We start from the raw sequence: 22,275 nt of genomic DNA, 5'->3' as shown, positions 1-22,275 counted from the left end.
ACCACAAGACATTTAAAACACTAATAATAATTTTAAAAAGCAGTTCAAATGAACTCTCTTAGATTAACAGATGACGTATAAAAATTGGTTGTAAGATTAGTTTTAATAGCAGGGCGTGAAATAGCCTTGCAAGGTGAAACAGCACCCTCTAGTGAATATTTTATAAAACAGAAAAGTTTTCTTATACAAGGAAGGTACATTTTTTTATTGTCATACGTAATTAAAATCATTACTTTAAGTATAGTACGGATAAATCACTTAAAAATGCTTCTTTTCTGGTTCAATCTTTAACTGTTATGGGTTGAATGAAAGTAAAACTATGTAAAAAAAAACATCTTAAGAGAAAAAATAAATGTTTGAAAAGATGAAGGAATGTACTAATATATTGGCAGAAAAAAAAATAGAAATAGACACTTTAAAACACACACAGGAGCAACATTCATTTGATGTTGTATTTATTTTTGTTGTAATTGTTTTGAGTGAAGTAGAGTTACTTAAAAAACAAACAAACAAACAAAAAAAAGCCGGCATAGTAGGAGAAGCAAATTTTCCGAGTTACCCAAAACGCAGCATCAGCGGTGGCCATGAGAACCAGATAGAGGCTGGGCCACAGGCAGGCGGTTCCGCTATCTGCTGCCTGACAACACCATGACCGTCATACGCACGTTGCAGAGCGCTGTTAAATTGTTGTGACACTCGCCCGCTGGTTTAGGGAGCTTCATAACGGTACCGGACAGGTGAAGTTTGCCTTGAGTGGCGTCGCATAGCTTCGCCTGTGGCTTCGAAACGTTGTAAGCTAAATTAAGTTTAATAAGCTAACGTTATAGTCAACTCTCCCCCAGCAGCTAGCAGTTCTGGCCACAAGTGCCGACCGACACCGCCGCTTGTCGCTCGTCTCTTGCTGCTTTTATATAGTCAAAATTAGCTCTGCAGAGAGACATGCCGTTCTTCGCTCGTTAATATATGGTGATCCCAGCTAACTCGCGTTGCTGCTTTTCCCGCGGATGTGGTTGGTCAAGATAGCAATGCGGGACCACATTGTTTCTGATCGGCTCTCCGGCTTCGGATTACTGCACTCCGCGGAACTGCAACGGCGTGAGTTATCGCGTTTCGCACAATGAGTGATCATTATGGAGATGTCAAGGGTCAGCTCGGGCAGATGAAATCACTGGGCGAGGATGCAGAGAAGGAGGAAGTGGATCCCGAAGAAAATATGCCCGTGTCTTCTCCCTCCGCCTCACCAGATCCCGCCAGCTGCTGCATCACCGCCGCCCCTGGGACGGATGCACTGTCCACCAATATTTGCAAGCAGAAGGTGAAAAGAAGCGGCAGGAATCCTTGCGGGAAACCCTTGCAGGGATTTCCAGCTCACGCTGTGAAAAACATCAGCAGTCCTATCTGTGAGCGAACCCTCCTCATCAAGGGGACGGGGAAGATCCTGCAAGGCAAGTCAGCAGAGAGTAACGGAAACTACGCTGCCGCCCACGAATCCAGCAACACACGGGAAACACGCTGCGAGGATGAATTCAAGCTTCCCATGAAGGGAAGGCCTGTGACGGTGGACACATCTAAAGCCAAAACCTCCCTGGGAGCCGTGAAGCTGAGCATCAAGGAGCTACAGTGGAAAGAGGTGCGCTATTTGAAATTATTTCATTCCCCCCCTTTTTTTATGTTATTGTTGTGTTTTGTCCCAGCAGAAACTTGTGAATAAATGGTTTAGGGAAGACGCTGAGGATGATTTGATCCTGGGGAGAACTGTGTCATCAGCTTCTCGTCTCAATTGGATTACAACCAGTTTAGGTGTTTGTCTTCATAAGCCACTTTTATTTCATGTTTTTTTCTCCCCCCTCTGAGTGAAGCTTCAAAGCCAGTCATGTCGACTCATTTGTCTACATTGGCTAATTGTTTTTTTCTTTTTGGAAGGGGAAGTGAGTTTTTCTTTCCTTTCTTTTTTGCAGCACATCATATTCAAAGTGTATTTACTTTACCTAAACCTTTTCAACTTCATTTTATTTTATTTAGAGCCAAACCTGCACAAAGTGTTTCATACCTGTGAATTGGCACGAAACTAAAGCGTGGTTTTTATTTATTTAATGAATCTTTTAGTTTTTGTATTTTACAAGAAAAATCTGAAAAGTGCGGCATGCATTTTTTAATTTAATGTAACTGGTGCACTTTATTGGCTAAAACTCAAACAAATTATGGAGTGTCTGTGAATATTAAGTGTCCCCTCCCATGATCCGTTAGATAGAGGTCTGGGACTTTGACTGGGCCATTCTGACACATACTGACAATGCCATGATCCATTACATTGTAGCACTGGCTATGTCTTTCATTTATTCTTATCTTTTAAAGTTCTAACAATTTTCTCCCAGTATTGCTCAGCAATTACATCTGTCCTCCTTCCCATCATCTCTGATGACAAGCTCCCTTCTTCCTACTGAAGAAAATAAACTCCACAGCATAATGCTACTGCCACCTTGTTTTACCATAGGAGTTATGTTCATGTTGTTGTGCGGTGTTAGTTTTTTTGCTTGAACCAGATCACATTCTGAACATGTTTACTGCTTCCTCTACATGGCTTATAGACCAGGGCTTCTTTTGCCTTTTTCAACTAGACATTTTCCTTGAAGATTTGAGGAGGCAACTAGATGGTTCTATTTTAATGCTATTTTAAAGTTGTGCTACATAATTTTACCTCTGACTTTGGTTTTCGTGATGCTGTTTGCTCTCTAATAATCTGCATCAAACCTCTGAGTTCTTCACAGAATAGCTGAAATTATTCGGAAATGTATAAAAGGGACATATCGGCGAACTTCTGACAGCAATTAGTCGCACTCCATTTTGTTTTATTTAGAGGTATTCAAGGTCATTTGGCTGGTTACACATGAACAATGTGACTCTCAGATGAAAACCAGTCCCATTTATACACAACCTACTGTTCTATCATGTGAATCTGAATATATGGATGTAAAATAAAAACAGTTTAGGAGTTAAATACCTTGTAGTTTCATCTCCAGCCTCCACTATAATGTCCTTACTTGAAGTCATGGACTCAAGATGAAGATTGCAGATAAATAATTTGGCATAAAAATATCTGCTTTACTTCAGTAATTCTTTCCTTTCTTTTCTTTTGACTTTGCTTTTGTCGCTGTTTTTTAAAAATCTATCAGAGAGACACAATATATCCGAATTTAAGCACTACCAAGTATTGTCATGTTACAAAAATCTAAAAACATGGGTATAAAAATAACAATTTATCAATTAAATATCAAGTTGCAGTGACTGAAACCTCCATGCTTTAAGTCATTAATATTAGATCAACTCAGATGAAACAATGACTGTTTTATTTCACCTGTGTTACAGTATGTAAACCTAAAGAGCAACAAATGGGACAAAAAAACTTTCTGAGGTCACTTTTTTTTATTATTTACTCATTTATGTTTGTCCTGAGTTGTTTTGAGAGTTTATTTTTCGTAGAGTGCCAACTCAAAGCTGTTATGAACACCGCCTCCATTATGCATGGAAAGAATGTCACCTCAATGAGACGGGGAAGCACAGGGCGCACTTATCACCAGTAACCAGTCTGTGACACTTGAACCCTTCTACTGGTATCCATAACGATGGACATATGGCAACACCAACACTTAGTCAGCACAAAGCACCCCCAGCGGAGTCAACATCTCCATGGAGCTGCCGTCGCAGAGAAAGCCTTTGTCATCATACATTGAAGAGGCCGAAACTTTAGCAGCTCGGCTCTGCTAGCCCGCTTATGAAGTGGACGAGTACCCTTCAGCCGGCGGTAAAATATTCAGGATCTACGTTGACGGTAACGCAACTGAATGCAAAAGTGTAAGTTGAAGAGTTGAAACAACTGACTCTACATCTGCTAGCTGACTTTCCACTTATGGCTTTCTCCGCCACAGGAAGAAATCGCTAGCCTTAAGCTCCCTTAATCCAATAAAGCGAGTCCTCTCCGAGGTAGAGATAACGGCCACCCGAGGGTCCGAGCGACATATCACGGAAATGCTTCATATTTTCATCTGTTGTCAAGTGTTAGAAACTAATCGGGCATTTTACACACATTTGTTTCAAAATTGTCATAACGTCTTGAAATCTGGTTGGAAAATAACCTGAATATCAAAAAGGGCTGCTTCTGATTCCTGCAGGCAAGAGAAAACTGAATTGTCTACCAAAGGACACCGAAAGATTTTAGCAACAAAACAGCTTTTCAAAAAGACAGCTGTGTCTGGATGTAATCCCCAGAAACTACTCAAAATAATCTCCCCTTCCTTGTCCCCTTCACACACTTGCGTGAAGCTGTATTTATAGCAGGTCTTTGCAGTCAGCCAGGGTTTCCCTTTTACACAGTGTCACGCTAACACATTAACAAGACTCAACTCTGGCACAGGTTTATCTGTCCTATAACCAACTGCAGGAGGGGAGGAGGTTAAACTATTTAAGATACCGATATTGGACTGAACAGCCTGCCGACACCCTTGAGTTGTAGACTTGGAGTGGCACGGGAGAGTTAAAGAAAGAATCCCTCATGTTTCTCTTTACAAACTGAGCAGAGTTTTGACCCATTACTCCAATGGAGATTGGATGTTCTGTAGAAACCAAAGTGGACTCCAGAAAAAAAGAAAAAAAATCATGCTACTTGTTTTAAGCAGCATTGCATTGAATTTGAAACGTGTGCGGTACATTATTCGGACCATCATCTTGATTCTGTGGTCCTACTCATATTTTCAGACAGTTCACATTTTCCAAACTTTTTAATCGATTTTCTTTTCATTGTGTAAATGTAATAATTCCTTCTCACCGCTTTGCTTTTCCTCTCCTCAGTTTCACACAGGAAGACGTCCGGCATGTGATATCTACTGGCACGGTGTTAACTTCCACGACAGTTATATTATGTCAGGACAAGTCAACAAGTTCCCAGGTATTTTAAATATATATGTACTATGTAATCATAGCTCTTCTTCTCTTCAGTGTTTCTGTGGGTTTCTGGTGGTGCAGCTCTGTGCTGCCTTCAGGAGAATGGGACATCAGAGTATCAACCATAAAACTTCACCCACATGGCATTTATTGTGCAAACCAGAGCTTTCAGTGGAAAAACAAAAGTTCCAGGTCCTTTTAATGCCATACAAATATGGGACAGAAACATGGATTATATCTTTATATAGACCTGTCTATTGATTATAGATTAATAGACAGAAATTACAGACAGAAATTACAAAGAACAAATCTGGTTCTTATTCAAATCCTAATGAGTCAAATTGAAAGTGTCATGGAGTCATCAGCCTCATGACATTAACACTGACTTTAAAAATAATATTGAAGAAATAAATATATCAAATCTAATTAAAAACATAAATAAGTGATCAGTTCTTTACTGTTATGGTCTGTAAGATATATTTATTCTCTGTATTAGATATAATCTCCACAAACCCATGACATTTCAACAATATTTTTATCTTTTATCTGAAAATATTGTCTGTTTATTCTTGCCATACAGTGTCTGTATTAAGTATTGATCAAAAGGTCTTGCCATACCAGTTTATTCCTCTGTATTTACTTTAGTTTCTTAATTTATTCTTGCATTTTGTTATTCATTCATTTCCATTTAGTTTCCTTTGATTAGTATTATCCTCTCTTGATTTATTGCTATGTCCACTTTTAGTTTCTTTCCTGTTGCTAGATTTAGTTTTATCATTTATCCATTATAAGACGAATAATATAAGACGAATAATATTCACTCATCACCTGCTGCGCCGCCTAATTGTCATGTGTTTCACATCATGTGTTGATTTTTTTCACTGTTCAGCGTCGGATTCCTTGTTTTTATGCCATAATTTACATCTAGTTTGTCGCTCCGTTTTCAGAGTTTTGTGCAATGTGCGCGTCTTTTTCTTTTTTAAGCCCCTAAGGTGCAGGGCGGTCGGGAAGCGTATTGATGGGGAAAAGGCAGACTGACATAAACCTTTTAAAACAACGGAAACAATTTCTGCATTCTGATTATTGAAATTTTAAAGTGCTGTGTTGTTCTATCACCCCCATTTCATACCGGACCACTTACAGCACCTGTGTTAGCGCTATAAAATGAATCTTGAGGCTACACAGAAGCACACGTGAGACAATTCCATCTTAGTAGGTACTCTTTTTTTTTTAATCTGGTCCGCCCCCAAACACAATACAGCACAAAGGTTCCTATCCACGGATAGCCTGATACTACATCCCCCTTTCTGAATAGGATTTGTTATTAGAGTCTATGTAAGCACATGTAAACTTAAATCACACACCAGAAAGATGCATTCTGTGGAATACCCAAAATTAACTCAGTATCGTACTAGTACTTTTCCACAGCAGAATGTGCTAGAACTCTAACTTATTATTGCTATTTATTTATTCTACACTAACAGTGCACAAACTTAAATCTCTTTCCAGTCACAGTTCAGCATTAGAACCCAGATGTATATAAATCTCAGAACAGTAATCTCTGTGACATTTAACTTGAGCTACTAAGAGGAATGGGTGGACTACCCAAATCCTCTACCTGAGTGTGGGGATTATTCTGTCCCATGCAGGAAACTCACTCAGTTCCTACGAACAAATATAATCATCCAGATAGGCTGGAGGTCTCCTACTTCTCAGTGAAACTCGACTCTCAAGTGGTGGAGTCTGATGGCTAGCCTCCTGCTGGTCTTCATCTGGAACAGGTGTGTGTGTGGAATTGTGAATATTTTCTTCAGATAATGTCTCGTGTGGAACAGCAGTAGTTTCAGGTGGAACACCAGATGTTTCAGTTGCTCTAGGAGTGTGTGAAAGGTGGTAGCTATTCCTTCTCAGCATGCCTCTGGGTGTCTCAATGTAGGATCGAGGTGAACCTGCTCCAGACACTACTGTTCCTCTGGTTTGAAGATCTGTCACCCACACCTTCTCACCTGGATGTAGGAGTGACATGTTGTGGGCCCGAAGTCTACGGTTGTAGTTTTGTCTTTGTTTCTGTATATAGATGTTCTCTGCAGTCCTCAGCTTTTCCGTATCAATATTCTGTGGCATCAGCTGCGACTGAGTAACAGGAACAGTTGTCCTTATCCTCCTTCCCACGAGAAGCTCAGTCGGACTGAATCCATTTGCCAATGGAGCCGAACGGTAGGACATAAGAGCGAGATACGGATCCCCCGACTTCTTAAGGAGAGTCTTGATGGTTCTGACAGCTCTCTCAGCCTCGCCGTTGCTCTGAGGAAAATTTGGGCTGGATGTTTCATGACTGAAACCCCATTCTTGTGCAAATTTTCTGAAGGAATCTGAAGCAAACTGTGGCCCATTATCAGAACAGAGACGCTCTGGTATGCCATGGCGTGCAAAGATGGACTTACTGTGTTCGATCACTCCCTCAGATGTTGTGGAGGTAAGCTTTGCAACTTCAAAAAATCTAGAGAAATAATCCACAACAATCAAATATTGTTTGTCCTTAAACTGGAAAAGATCAGCTCCCACCATGACCCATGGTCTTTGTGGAAATTCAGTGGGCAGCAGTGGCTCTTTGTGTTTAGTTCTCTCCCGACATGTGTCGCAGGTCTCCAACAGCTTAATCATCTCCCTGCTAAGACCCGGCCACCACACTGAATGTTTGGCCCTTTCTCTACATTTAGTTATTCCCAAGTGACCCTCATGTAGTTTCGATAGAATGTCCTTTCTGAGAGAAGCTGGAATCTCTATTCTGCTACCACAAAGAAGCAGGCCATTTTGAACAGTAAGTTGACCTGGAAATGGCAGATAAGGCTGGAAACTTTTCTCAGTAGAGTATTTATCTGGCTATTCTTCCACACAGAACTTTTTCAGCTGTTTGAGTATGCTGTCGTTGTCCTTATGTCTTTGGATTTCCCTCAGTTGTGGTTCCGTGGCAGGTAAGCATGCAACCTGCTCTTCTTGCGGACCTCCTGACTCGCTGAAGATTGGAGCTCTGGACAAAACATCAGCTGTAGCAATATTTTTGCCAGCCACATGGGAAATACTGTAGGAAAATCTCATTAGTCGCATTCGTAGTCGCTCTATGCGAGAAGGAAGCTCGTTTAGACTCTTCGACCCCAACAACGGACTAATGGCTTATGGTTGGTTTCGATGTGGAAACTCTTCCCGATCAAAAACTCTGCGAACCTCTCACAGGCCCATGTTGAAGCGAGAGCCTCTTTCTCAATCTGAGCATACCTCTGCTTCGTGTCGCTGAGAGATTGTGATGCACATGCCCCTGGCTTCCATCCTGTATCGGTGTGTTTCTGGAGGAGAACTGCACCGAGTCCATACGATGATGCATCTGCTGACACACGTGTCTCTGCATTCGGGTCATACAATGCTAGTCCTGGTGGTGTTGTCAGATCTGTTTTAATAGCATCGAAAGCTTGTTGCTGCAGTGAACCCCATGACAACATGTTTGACTTCTTCAGAAGATCTCTCAAAGGTCTGGTTTTCTCTGCCAAGTGGGGAAGGAACTTCCCAAGCTGGTTCACCATACCCAGAAAGCGTCTCACATCGTGCTCCTGCTGTGTCATCCCCCAGATGAGGACATCATCCATCTGACAAATGCTCCATCCAGGCCCTCCAGAATCCGTGTCATGCTCTTCTGGAAGTGCTCTGGTGCTGATGAAATCCCAAAGCAGAGCCGAATGTAGCAATAGCGCCCAAAAGATGTAATAAAGGTGGTGAGCAGGGAAGACTTTCTCTACAGTGGAATCTGCCAGAATCCAGCATTGGCATCCAATTTGGAGAACACTTTTGCTCCTGCTAGCTGTCCGAGCATGTGCTCTACTGATGGGAGAGGATGTTTTTCTCTCATGACATATTTATTCAGTTCTTTGAGATCAATGCATATTCTCACCTTGCCCGAGCTCTTGGGGACAACCACCATTGGTGTTGGCTGTTGGCTCCTCCACTTTGGTGATGACCCCTTCCCGCTGCATATGGTTGAGCTCCTCTTTAACCTTCGGCAGTAGGGGGTTGAGAGGGAGAAAGACTGCACATCTGGTGACAGAACAATGTTATACTCGCCCTCCATCAGTCCTAGTCCTGTGAAAAGTTTAGGAAACTCCTGCTTCACAGCATCAATTGAGTCTAAACTTATTTGGTTTACTCTGGCAACCAATTTCAATGCCATTGCAGCACGTCCACTCAGTAGTGATGTACACAAGTCCTTCACAACATAAATGTCCTGCTTAGTACAAACACTGTTGTTGCTGAGTGTTGCTGTAAACATGCCTTTCACCTTCAATCTGGTGCCTCCCGGTCCCTGTAGGATTTTCTGTTGTTTATCTAATTTGCCAAATTGGTACAGAGAATACAATGTTTCTGGGACAGCAGTGACATCAGCTCCTGTATCCATTTTAAATACAGTCCACCAGTATGTCTGTCATCCATGGATTGTCTTTAACTTCTGCACAAAGAGATCCCAGGAAAGCAATATCAATGTCTGTATCTGTGCTTTCTGTAGCAAATCCAGCATTCACTTCACATATTTTCTTATTTCTACAGATCCTTGCAAAATGTCCATTTTCCCCACAATAATTGCAGGCTGCTTCTCTCGCAGGGCATTGCTGCATACTGTGTCCTTTCATGTCACCGTATCTTCTGCGGCGACACGACATGTGTTGCTTTTGTGACGATATGTTTTTGCGACGCCTTCGGTTGTCTGGAGCACGCGCTCGCGTGAACGCGGTCCAACTACGTGCCAGAAATGTCTGACTTGAAGATAGCATGAAGCATTTCCTGTTGCTTTTTTACTAGCTCGCTCTGACGGGCTCTGTTTAACGCCTTCTCTAGCGTCAGTTCAGCGTCCATTTGTAGCTGTTCTGATGGTCTTTTATCTCTCAGAACAGCGACGAATCTGTCTCGCACCATCTCATTATGAAAAGTCCCGTATTCACAGTGTTCAGCCAAACAGTGTAACGTGGTGTAAAAGCCGTCAATGGACTCACCCATCTCCTGTTGGCGCTTATTGAATTTCGCCCGCTCAAATATAACATTTTGGCGGGCTACGAAGTGAGCATCCAGCCGTCCTTTAACAGTCTCGTACTCACTTGCTTCTTGCGGAGTTAGATGCAGAGAAACCAGTATATCTTCTGGCTCATCCCCCATGGTGTAGATTAGCGTATTTACTTGGTTTTCGTCCGCTTGTGTCTCCAAACCAGACGCGATACGAAACCTCTCGAAACGCTTTATCCATTTCGTCCAGTCTTGAGCTCTGAACGTGAACTTTTCTGGCGGGGCGACTTGAAACTGGTTCATAATGTTGTCGTTCTTATTTATTCGAGCCATCAGTTCTCACTTGTTCTCTCTCTTTGCTAAGTAGTCTATACTTCTGACACCATGTTCTGTTCTCCGATGTGTATATTCAATAAAATCTTGAGGCTACACAGAAGCACGCGTGAGACAACTCCATCTTAGCAGGTACTCTTTTATTCTGGTCCGCCCTCAAACACAATACAGCACAAAGGTTCCTATCCACGGATAACCTGATACTACAGGTACCACAGCACTTTTAAAATTCAATAATCAGAATACCGAAATTGTTTCCGTTATTTTAATAGGTTTATGTCAGTCTGCCTTTTCCCCGTCAATACATTTTCCGAACGCTGCCACCATAGGGGGTTAAAAAAAACAAAAAACGACACGCACATTGTGCAAAACTCAGAAACAGGAGAAGGGGGACATAAAACGGAGCTTCGAACTAGATGTGAATTTTGGCATAAAAACAGAAAATCCGACTCTTAGCAGTAAAAAATCAACACATAATGTGAAACACATGGCGATTAGGCAGCGCAGCAGGTGATGAGTGAAGCGTCAATAAATGATCAAATAAATCTAGCAACAGGAAAGAAACTAAAGTGGACATAGCAATAAACCAAGAGAGGATAATACTAATCAAAGGAAACTAAATGGAAATGAATGAGGAACAAAATGCAAGAATAAACTAAGAAACTAAAGTAAATACAGAGGAATAAACTGGTATGGCAAGACCTTTCGAGCAATAATTAATACAGAGACTGTATGACAAGAATAAACAGACACTATTTCCAGATAAAAGGTAAAATAATATTGTTGAAGTGCCATGGGCTTGTTGAGACCACATCTAATACTGAGAATAAATATATCTTACAGACCATAACAGTAAAGAACTTATCACTTATTTATGTTTTTAATTAGACTTGATATATTTATTTCTTCAATATTATTTTTCATGTCAGTGTTAATGTCATGAGGCTGATGACTCCATGACACTTTCAATTTGACTCATTAGGATTTGATTAAAAACCAGATTTGTTCTTTATAATTTCTGTCCAGTAAAACTAATAATCTATAAATCAATAGACAGGTCTATATAAAGATAAAATCCATGTTTCTGTCTCATATTTGTATGGCATTAAAAGGATCTGGATCTTTTGTTTTTCGCCTGAAAGCTCTGGTTTGCACAATAAATGCCATGTGGGTGAAATTTTATGGATGATACTCTGATGTCCCATTCTCCTGAAGGCAGCACAGAGCTGCACCACCAGAAACACAGAAACACTGAAGAGAAGAAGAGCTATGATTAATGTAGTTACAGTTCTATCCATGTTTTAATGTTGCAGAGCTCAGTAGTTTTGCAAATAGATCAAAATTTAAACTGGCATGTTGTTCATCTTTTATCTGGTCATTTTGTGAAATATTTAACAACTAGAAAATGGCAAAGAACAAGAATATTTTTCCACTCTGACTGGCGGCTGTTAGGCCTACCAATTTTAACTTGAATGTTCATTCATTGCATTTTTCATAGACACCTGTTAAAATAATTTCTATTCACATGGCTTTTTTGTTCTCTGGGAAATTATCTTGATGATAAATACAGAAACAAGCATAAAAATCAAAACATCTACAATAGTGATAGTAATATTAATAATAAAATAATGGTCAGTGCAAAGTAGCCTACAAATTCTTTGGTAGGGGGCGGTGAGGGGCTAGGTGGGCGCTGGGCCAAAAGAAGTTGAGAAACACTGCATTAGATCAATATTTTAACACTTTTATAGTTTAAGCACCACCAAATATTGCCTCATCACAAAAATTTAAAAACATGGATATAGAAATAAACCAGAAATCAAACTCTAAATAAATCATATCTACATGCCTCTAGTTTGTTGAACCAGAAAAGGCAATGAAATGCAAAAGCTGCAACAACAAAAAGCCACAAGACAGCAACAAAAACAACAACCAAAAGCCTCAATGGCAGTTATGACAGGAAGTTTTTATATCTTCTTTAGTGGCTTTTGCTGTTGTCTTGGGGGTTTTTTGCATTTCAGTGACGCATCTGGGCCACCGTAAGCTTGTGCTTAGTTTAGTCTTTACACCTGACTTTTGCTGAAACATTTAATTAGAATATCAAGGTTTTTTTTTTGTTTCTTGTTTTTTTTTATTGGTGATTGATTTCTTCCCGATTCCCTTGAGAACATGCATTATTGTCTGTAAATGGTGTCTTTGCAGGGATGGTGGAGATGCTGAGGAAGATCAACCTGAGCAGAGCGGTTCGGACCATGCAAGAGCTTTTCCCAGAAGAGTACGACTTCTATCCGCGCTCCTGGATCTTGCCTGAAGAGTACGAGCAGTTTACCACAGAGGTACTGTTGCAGTACCTCATATAAGAAAAACATGCAGGGCCTCCCAAAGGTGTATAGACTGGTAATATGTACTTATGCATATGTGATTAACTAAAAACGAAGAACAATTAGATTGTATAAATGTTGCATTTTTTCAGCTGATACTAAGTTGCAAGTCATTTGTGGCCTAAAAAGTCATCCGCGGGAGTTAAAAGCAGAAAATAAATTGAGATTTTATTTTTCGGCATCACAGAGAATTCAAGCAAAACAAATCCAAATCAACAAAATAAAGTTTTCATGAGCTGAAAATGAAAGTTCTGGAATGGCCAAGTCAAGATGGTGACGATCATCAGTTCCTTCTGAAGTAGACTGAATGCTGAATCAATAGGCGCATCTGTAAAGTTTAAAGTGTTCCCACACCTGCAGATGAGTTATTGCTCATTTTTAGCTTTGTTTCTTTGTTTTCATTTGACTTCTTATGGATAATAAAAAGTCTCAATATGTGAAAAAGCTGTTAAGTGATTTATGATCTCCCTCTATGATCTGGCATTTTAACAGGGTGTGTTCGCTACTAAGAGTTTCCTTCTATCATCACTCTACCCGGCACTGGACATGATGCAGGGTATCTCTCTGCATTGCCAACAGTTGTCAACATTTATTTACAGTCTGTCTAACTAAAGGCCAAAATAAAATCGCACACTGCTCATATCCTATGCTATAAAATCCACTTGCAGACACTGAGACACAGGGTGATGCTCATATTTAGAATTACTCGTTTGTCTTCAGGATGTTTTTTTTTCTAATTGTTTTCTGATTTATAATCATTTGTAATAATATAAAAGCTTCATTTTCCTAGCCATTTTTAAGTAAACGTTTGGTAGAGAGGAAGGAAATAACAGACTTTGTACAGCAGGGGGCGCCACAACATCAGTATATACATTCAGAGTCACTTCTCATCCTTTAAATCTGCCTCCCTGCAGAGATCCAGAAACCTATTTACATCTATTACCGTGCATCTGAACCGCAGCAGCGTAGGATTACATAACATATCCTGGGATAATTAGCACTGTGAACAATGCTGTCGACTTTTCTGGGCATGCATGTGAATCCAGAGAAACCTCTGGACAATTTTGGTGCAGATCAGGTCTCTCTGGCTCTTGTCTATTATTAGTCCAGTGAGGAATGAGATTACTCTAAGATTTGATTACAACATCCTGGTTTAGCTTGGTCTACTGGATGAAGTAGCGTGTGTTTTCTTTGGACCTGATCAGTTGCGAACTGTTGTTTCCGCCCCCCTTGCTCCTCTGCTGCAGGTGAGGGAGGGCGACATCGTGGGGAGCCCGACTTACATCGTCAAGCCCGACGGGGGATCGCAAGGGGACGGCATCTACCTCATCCGAGACCCCTGCGATCTGAAGCTGGTGGTGGGCACGCAGGTCAAACAAGTGGTGGTGCAAGAATACATCGACAAGCCGCTGCTCATCGACAAGCTCAAGTTCGACATCCGCCTCTACGTGCTGATAAAGTCCATGCAGCCGCTGGAGATCTACATCGCCAAAGAAGGCCTGACGCGCTTCTGCACCGAACCGTACCAGGTAGCGTTTACGCCGCCTATATGCCGGGTTTGCTTTGAGGTCTTTTATATGGTATTGCCGTTTTTTTTTTTTCTTTGCAGGAGCCAAGCCAGAAGAACCTGAACCGCGTCTTCATGCACCTAACCAACTACTCGCTTAACGTTCAAAATGGCAACTACGTCCACTCGGACAACCAGAACACGGGCAGCAAACGGACGCTCTCCAGTGTGCTCTACAGGCTGTCAGCCAAGGGCGTGGACATCAAGCGTGTCTGGTCGGACATCATCGCCCTCGTCATCAAGTCCGTCATCGCCGTGCTGCCGGACCTTAAAGTCCACTACCAAGCCAATATACCGCCTACTAAGCCAGGGCCTACTTGTTTCCAGGTGGGTGTGACAGCGGAGCTGCAGGCCAGTGTGTTATTAACATGTTTGTTTGTTTGCCAGCCAGTCAAAGTCCTCAGGTTTTCTAACGCAATGTGGAAAATTTTGGAGCTAATAGTATTTTATTCCCTGGTTTTCCAGCTCTGGATAAGTATGGAATAATAAGAGAGAGATCGGAAACTATTTTTGCTTCTTCACTTAATTTCATATTCTATTGTTGAGTCCTTCCTCCCTTTCTCATGTGCTTTCCTTTGTTCCCTTGTGTCCTTTGTTCTATCTATTTCACCTCCCATTTCTTTTCTGATTGTATTTCTTCCTCATGCATTTCCTTTCTCCTCACCTTTCTTCCTTTCTTATTCTGTTTCCTTCCTTTCCCACCACAGATTTTCCTCATGTACTTCATTCTGTTTTTTTTTGTCATGCCACTCATATTGTCTTACAAACTTTCCTTCTGTCTTTTAAACTTTATTTCCTTCCTTCCTTCATTTCCATATTTTTCTCCTATCTTTGCTTATATCTGTCTTTCAGTTGCTTTGTTCTTCCTTCATCCCTTATTTCCTCTCGTCTTTCCTTCCTTTTGCTCTAATCCTCTACACATATATTTTGTGAGGTTCATGTGATTTGTTAAGAATTGTTCTAAAGTCTACCTTTATTAGAGGAGGAAGTTAAATTATCATACCAATATGTATTTGTCAAATTCTTTATGCACTTGAATGGTTGCAAGGAATGTAAAATATTGATTTTTATAATTTTTTAAGTTATTTTTTTTAAAACCTATTAACACGCCTCTATTTGCTGGTTCTGTGTTTTTTTTTTTTTTTTTCAAATTCACTAAAGTCATCCACATAACCTGTTTTCACTCCAGGTGGATCAGATCGTTAAAATTGACAACAACAACAAAAAAATTCTAATCAAATTGAAGTTTTTATGAACGTGTTTACAGAAAAAAAACAGCCCGTCTGGGACTTGCAAAGTTTTCAGAGTCTTCTTGAATGTGTGTTTCCAATCTCTGCGGTCCGTTTGTGTGTCAGATACTAGGCTTCGACATCCTGCTGATGAAGAACCTGAAACCGGTATTACTAGAGGTCAACTCCAACCCCAGTATGAGAATAGGACATGAGAAGGAAGTAAGACACTGGTTCCCATCAGCATCATCACTCTACCATCACCCCTCCTCCCCCCCACCACCTCTTGTATTAAGTGCATGTCTGTCTCAGGTGAGTCCAGGAGTTTTCGAGTACATTCGCAGTCCAGTAGATGAGCAGGTGAAAGTGGGGGTGATCAGGGACACGCTGCGCCTCATGGATCCCTTCAACAAGAAACTGACAGCGTAAGCGCCGCACACCTCAGCGTAAACACCCCGTTTGAAATCGGATGTTTGTCTCAGCACCCCCTCCCTGCGCCACCGCTCTCTGTCAGCATGTCCGCTTTAAGCACACGATATCTCACTCTGCCCACCCGCTCCTCCGAGCCGGGGCCCCGCATCACTCAGCGGCTCTCTCTAAGCTTGTTAAACGGAAAAAATTAAATCAACTGAGGCATGGAGGAAACTCACACATCACTGTGCCAATGTAGTGGCTCAATCTCTCTGCTCGACTGGCCCTGTGTGGTGCTTGGAAATAGATCTGCTTCTCAATTAGGGAGTGTCCTTTTCCTTCCCCCCCATCATTCCATATTTCAATATGAAAAGCAGATTTATTTTTTCTGTCTACTTTCAACTTATTTCCTCATCCTTTTCTGTTATTCTCATTCTGTTCCCTTCTACTTTAAATTTTAACTACCTTATCTTTAAATTAGCCTCAATATTTGATCTTTTCTTTGCATCCAGGAGCAGTGTCTGCTTGTGGATGATGCTCCCTTAACTTCCTGTTGAACTAATTTCTATCTCCACTCTTAAACATTCTTTAATCTCTTGATCTAACCTCCATTATACGTCATAGGTTGGCTCAGTCCTCTGGGCCCCAGAGGGAGATTATTTAAAGATTTACTTTTTCAATCTTTAGACTGAAAATCTAGTTTTTTAAAGAACAGGGAAGCCATACTGATCTTAGAAAGTTTAAGTTGATATTTTCTGATTTACAATGATTGAGTTGTCAAATAAAATTAACACTAGAAACACAAAGGAATCTTGTGTTCAAAGGAGATGGTAGGAAAACGTTAAACGTGTTCATGGAAAACAAAAATATATCTTGCCAAATAAGTGCTTATCACCATGACTGTAATATTTATGAACCATTAATATTTAAATAGGTCTCTACTTCCTTTCTGCATGTGCTTTGAATTTGCGTGATCCAAAAGTATACACACACGCACACACACGATCGAATTGCTTCAGTAACACCAGGGAAGCAGCAATTATTGAACCTGCTGCTAAAGTGACATACAAAATGTCACGTTAGCAGCAAAAACTGCTAATGTTTTTGCTGCTAAGCTAACTGTTAAAACTTAGTTTTAATGGTAATTATAACAAATATTGTTTGATATACTTTCTTTTTAGAAAAAAATTGAAAATAAACTTACAGATTCTAGTAATATTAAACATAGTTAAAGCACACAATATTATTTTGCTATTCTACTTTTAATAGAAATTGTCATTTGACTGTTTTTTTTTGCAAGCAGAAGTATTTTCAAACAGATTCATTTGTCTTGAAATATATAAACAATGGAAATTGGTCAAAGCCGTCTTTCAGCCACTTACACATCATCTTAAATTTAATGATGACATGATGACATTTATAAATGCTTTTTAAAATTTATTTATTATTATTTTTGCTTAATATACCTTTATACTGACCCATAACCAGATTAGATGTACAGATTACCTTAAGAGTTTTGGACTTTTGGAAACAATTCAAGGAGTCAGGAGAATGCAGAAGCAAACCCACAGAGATTATGCAAAGCTATGGAAAATCAAGCCTCGTGTTTGTTTTTAATTCCCTTTTGCCGACCTCAAGATGAGGTTGAGTTGGTCTAAACAATTTAGCGTTGACCATGAGTCGTTTAAACAAGCCCACCTCAGGAAAGTGGCTGAATAATAATTTCTAGAGATGCACCAATCAGTCGGCCTGAAATCTGATTTGGCGTATTTATTGGTTCTGATCCAAGATCAGGAGGCAAAATACTGAAGTTTATTTTTTGTTTGTTTATTCCTCTAGACTTTACCACATTTTTGGATTTTGTGGGTGTAATTTCTTTAAAAACCACATAAGTTAAAACCGTATTCCTCAAAATTCCTGATAATCCTGCAATTCCTTTATATTTTGTTGGATCCACATCTACATCCTCTTTTCCAAGAGTGATTTTTCTGCTAACTACTTTTGATAAACAATATTTCTGCAAATTCAGTTCACGAATGTTATATCGATCAAGTTAATGCTCATGTTTTTTAATTATCTATTGGGTCAGAAAAAGCCAAAGACTCGCACCTAATTATTCAGATCAGAGTTTTTAGTCGAGCAACATTAAGTGATATTTGGTAAAAAGTTGAGTCTAATGGAGGAGTGAGAGGAAAGGGTGATATGATTTAAATATTAGAACAATGATATAAATCAACCATTTAAAAGTAAGAGGAGAAATTGACTTTGAATTTAGAAACTCGTCGAGCAGTCGGATAAAAAGTGACAGTGTAATGTGAAATTAGACTCCACTGACTGAGAGGAGTAAACCTTTTTATGATTAGAAAAGAAATAACTAATGGCTTTATTAAGAATTTCAATACATGTAAAAAGATGGAAAAGATATAGACTTGAAATATTTTTAAAACCACTTCAGACTAATTGGGTATTTCACAAGCAGCTAATAGATGCGATGTCAAAAAACAAACAAACAAAAAAACACATTGAGAATAATACCCAGGTAATGTAGGTGGAATGAATGAAAGAGGTTTATTCAAAGTTCACGCATGTTGGGATTTTACTTCTCAAGATGAAGAGAAGTGAAGGGAAAGCCTGACGCAGCATTGGCAAACGTCGGTGGGACGATACCACACTACTGTTTTATAGGAAAAAAATTCAAACCCAAATTATGGAACAAAAGGTGGCAGGGGGAGGAAGAAGTGCCACTTTGAAGGGAGAAGAGATGAACAAGGAATTATATACGCAAGTTTGTGACAGTATCAGTGACTCTCAGATATGTAGCGTGTGCACCCAGCCCATTAATCCCGAGTATTCTGTCTTTGGAAGTGATTTATGAGCCATTATGTGAGGTGAAAAGCTTATATTCACAGGCATGAGGCGCTAAAATATCCCATTATTAAGGTATTATCTGCATAAGGGGAAATGAGGCAAACTAAATACAGAGCATAGTTATGAAGTTCTATTTTTTATTTTTTATTTTTTTTCATTTTTCTTTTAGTGCCTTTGCGAAGGTATTCATACACTTTGTACTTAGGCACACAGGTTAAAACCAAATACATCAACTTTAATGTTTTGAGAATCTTGTGTGCCTTGCTACAGACCTTTATTTGTGTTTAAGCCTTGATTTGACTGGGCCATCCTGACACTTGGTTACATTATGTCACAAAGCGTTCAATTGTAGCTTGTTGTCATGTTAGAACTAGTTTAACATCCAAAACTTAATAACTGTCTTTGCCTCTTTCTAGCCCTCCTTTCTTCATTTCTCTCTCTCTCTCTCTTTGCTGCAGTATGTGGAAACTCTCCCAGTCTGTCTGTGCCTGTGGAAGGTTTGTCTGCTTCTAGCAGAGTCTGTCCTGCTAAATCTGTGTGTGGGTGGCGTCCCTCTCTGTCCCTCTCAGGGACGATTGATTCTATCAAACTTTAAGAAATGCTGTCTTGGTGTCACCCATGCCGGTATCAAGAAGAACGGTAAACTTTGCGAAGGCACCGGCAGGCTGGGACGAGACTGACGGGATGCCAGTCAGACTCTGTTTCAGCCCACGTGTCTCATAAGAAGCGAAGACGAGCAAGAAATTTTGTGCTTACAGTAGGAACTTGGGAAAAGGAAAGACACATTGGAGGATAGATTTAAAATAAAGAAGTTAAGTTCAATTTAATGAGGGGGGCAAAGAGGCAACATAAAGAAGTTGGAGTAGTGGGACAACTGCTTATCTTTTGTAAATCCTGGTTTTTGATTTGCCTGACAGCAAAGGTCAAATTAACCAGCATAAAGGTGACAGATTTCCTTGTTTGATCCTGTTCAGCTCAGGTTTCCATTCAAGACATAAAGTCCCTGATTAAACTTGACTCCTGATACCCGCTGTCGTTGTAGAGTCAGTGATTATATATCAGCCGTGCCCTCTGTGAGCAGCGCGGCCACAGCTTTAATGGCCGGTGTGTAAAAACGACCGTCTCTCTTCATGTGCAGGGCTCGCAAATCTGAATTACAGATCGCGCACATTAATTTGTTGGGTTTTTCTCCCACCTGATAATCTTAACAATGGCATTTAAAGTGGAGGGAGGGGAGAAAAAAAACAAAAAAACAACTGTTGACAGCTGCAGTTTAATGGCTTTCTGTCATGATCTGCTGTGTGTGCAGTGCTCAGACTGTGTGTCAGGCAGAAAGAAGCTGAAACATTGAAATTATGCCGCTAAAAGTAAGCACTTAATTTATGAAGCAGGAAAGCTTATTTTTCTGTATGACTTGGCTAAACTAGATTAACTAGAATTGCATTAAAGTCCAAATTATTATGTAATCAAGTCTATATGCTAAAATTAGCCTAGCACTTCAGCGCAAACCTTAGACAACAAAATCAGCACTATACCGCAAAACGGCAGAACAAAAATCATGGAAAATGGAAGTTTTTGATTCAGTCTTGAAATTTTAGAGAAAATAAAACAAGATTTCAGTCTACATTATGTCATTTGACTTGATTGGAGGCATACCGGTGGATTTATTTAATGACAGCACCTCAACCGCACTGCTTTGTTGTGGAATAATCCATAGCTGACATATCAGCAAACCAATTTTGAACCTTTACAAGTCTGGTTTGTCCATTTACAAAAGCTTGAACATGCCAAATTAATCTCCTGAAGCAATAATATACAAGTATAAACAGCAAAGCCACCAGAGATGAACAATTATAACTTTTATCTTTATTGTGATTTTTTTTTTTTTTGTGCGTTTTTTATTCATCAAAATGCTCCTTTGTGTCATTAGTACCTGCCATTCTTGCATTACTTTGGTGTGGAGTTCTTAAAAAAAAGCAATTCAAATCCCTCTGCATTCTGACTGATGATCACCTATGATGGACATTATTTTCTAATGACTCACACAGACTATTGAGCACAAATGCATCCCCTGTTATTAGCATGCATGTCTGTACAGTCAGTCTTAATTAACATTGCATAAAATGAATAATAAACCTTTCCCCACCTCCCCGTCCCTCCGTTTTGTTTTTGTTGTGGTATCTACATCAGGACTCCTCAGCCAAGAGGAGGTGGGTCCGATCCTGTGGAGCTGATCCCAGTGGACGGCGACTTTCAATGCAGTCCAGATGACACGGGTAATCTGCCTCCGCTGTGCTTGAAGCAGGTCTACCCGAAGTACACCAAACAGTTCTGCCACCTGCGGCTGGTGGAGCGAATCGCCACTCTCTTCATTCGCTTCCTCAGGGTGAAGGGCAACCTGCGCCTCGGCCCCACTGCCTTCCGAAACTTCATCAGGTGCACATGTTTTGTTTTAATCCTGATATCACTCACCATGTAAGCTGCAAATACACAGCAAAAGCAAGCCTTCGTTTTACTGCAGTAAGACGAAAAGGATTGAGACGAACGCTGATTCCCCTGGATAAAAAGATCCTCTCTGCTTTAGCATATTTAGCATATGTACGCAGCACAGAGTCGGCACGCCGACTTAATAAAGTAAAAGAAACAGGTGCATTCACAGATTCCGACTGAAGTAGCGAGAGTCTCATCTGAGCTGTGGTTTCAGAGATTCCTTTTCAAAGCGCTGAGACCAGAGAGGCTTTTATTAATTTAGATTCTGCAGCAAAACACTGTCTCACCTTATTTTATCCTTTTCTAAGGACAGAACATTCTTGCTGGGAGTTCAGGAAATAGTCTTAACTTTAATTACTCTGTAAATACTTTCAAAGACTCCATATGTTTATATTAAAAAGAGAGCATGAAAAATGGGTACCGTATGCTTGATGTGGTAATTTCATCTCTGTTGAAGGTAAAGCTTGTTTTTCATGCAGAATTCCCTCCAGGAAATAATGCATCACATTTTACGGTATCAGAGCAAATGCAGTTTTTATATTCAATTTACAGGATTACTATGCCGTCTGGAATAGACTTAAAGTGCGGATTGGAGTTTGGGAAAATAATTCCATCCGCAGACTTTATCCGGCCATCCGTTTCCATGCCCATCATCCATCAGTCTGTTCATCCATCCGTCCTTCCATGGTTCCATATTTAAAGTCTGACCGCTGGACCGACATCTGCTGAAAGAATTATGGCAGATTTTCATCTGTGAACTTAAAATTTGAACTAAAATAAGCTCAGAGTTCTGGGAATTTGAAAAAAAAAGTATGGCATTTGTAGCTCGTTGGATCCCCATTCGCATAATATGATCATTATTGCATGTAATAAATAAAAAAAGAAAGAAACTAAGCATATAGAGTTTAAGTAATGAAGGCCCTGCAACAGAAATAAAGAAATAAACACATCACTTTCCCTCTGAACAATTACAGGTCTGCAGAATGTCGGATTTCTCACTAAAAGTAATAACTTTCTC

The 22,275-nt window shown here is 40.1% G+C and overlaps 1 protein-coding gene across 1 annotated transcript; it reads left to right on the top strand.

The window, feature by feature from the left end:
• Positions 1-509: 509 nt before the first annotated feature.
• On the top strand, positions 510-22,275 carry ttll11 (tubulin tyrosine ligase-like family, member 11). The gene is made up of 8 exons (XM_081613654.1): positions 510-1,630; positions 4,846-4,942; positions 12,514-12,647; positions 13,940-14,221; positions 14,302-14,586; positions 15,615-15,710; positions 15,801-15,913; positions 20,958-22,275. Exons 1-8 carry the CDS (start codon positions 1,118-1,120, stop codon positions 21,244-21,246), a joined length of 1,809 nt encoding a protein of 602 aa, XP_081469780.1. The 5' UTR covers positions 510-1,117; the 3' UTR covers positions 21,247-22,275.

This window comes from Poecilia reticulata, chromosome 12 (genome assembly GCF_904066995.2).
Source record: "Poecilia reticulata chromosome 12, P_reticulata-male-v2, whole genome shotgun sequence".
Taxonomy (NCBI): domain Eukaryota; kingdom Metazoa; phylum Chordata; class Actinopteri; order Cyprinodontiformes; family Poeciliidae; genus Poecilia; species Poecilia reticulata.
The sequence above is the reverse complement of the archived record's forward strand: the minus strand, read 5'-3'. Positions and strand labels throughout refer to the sequence as shown.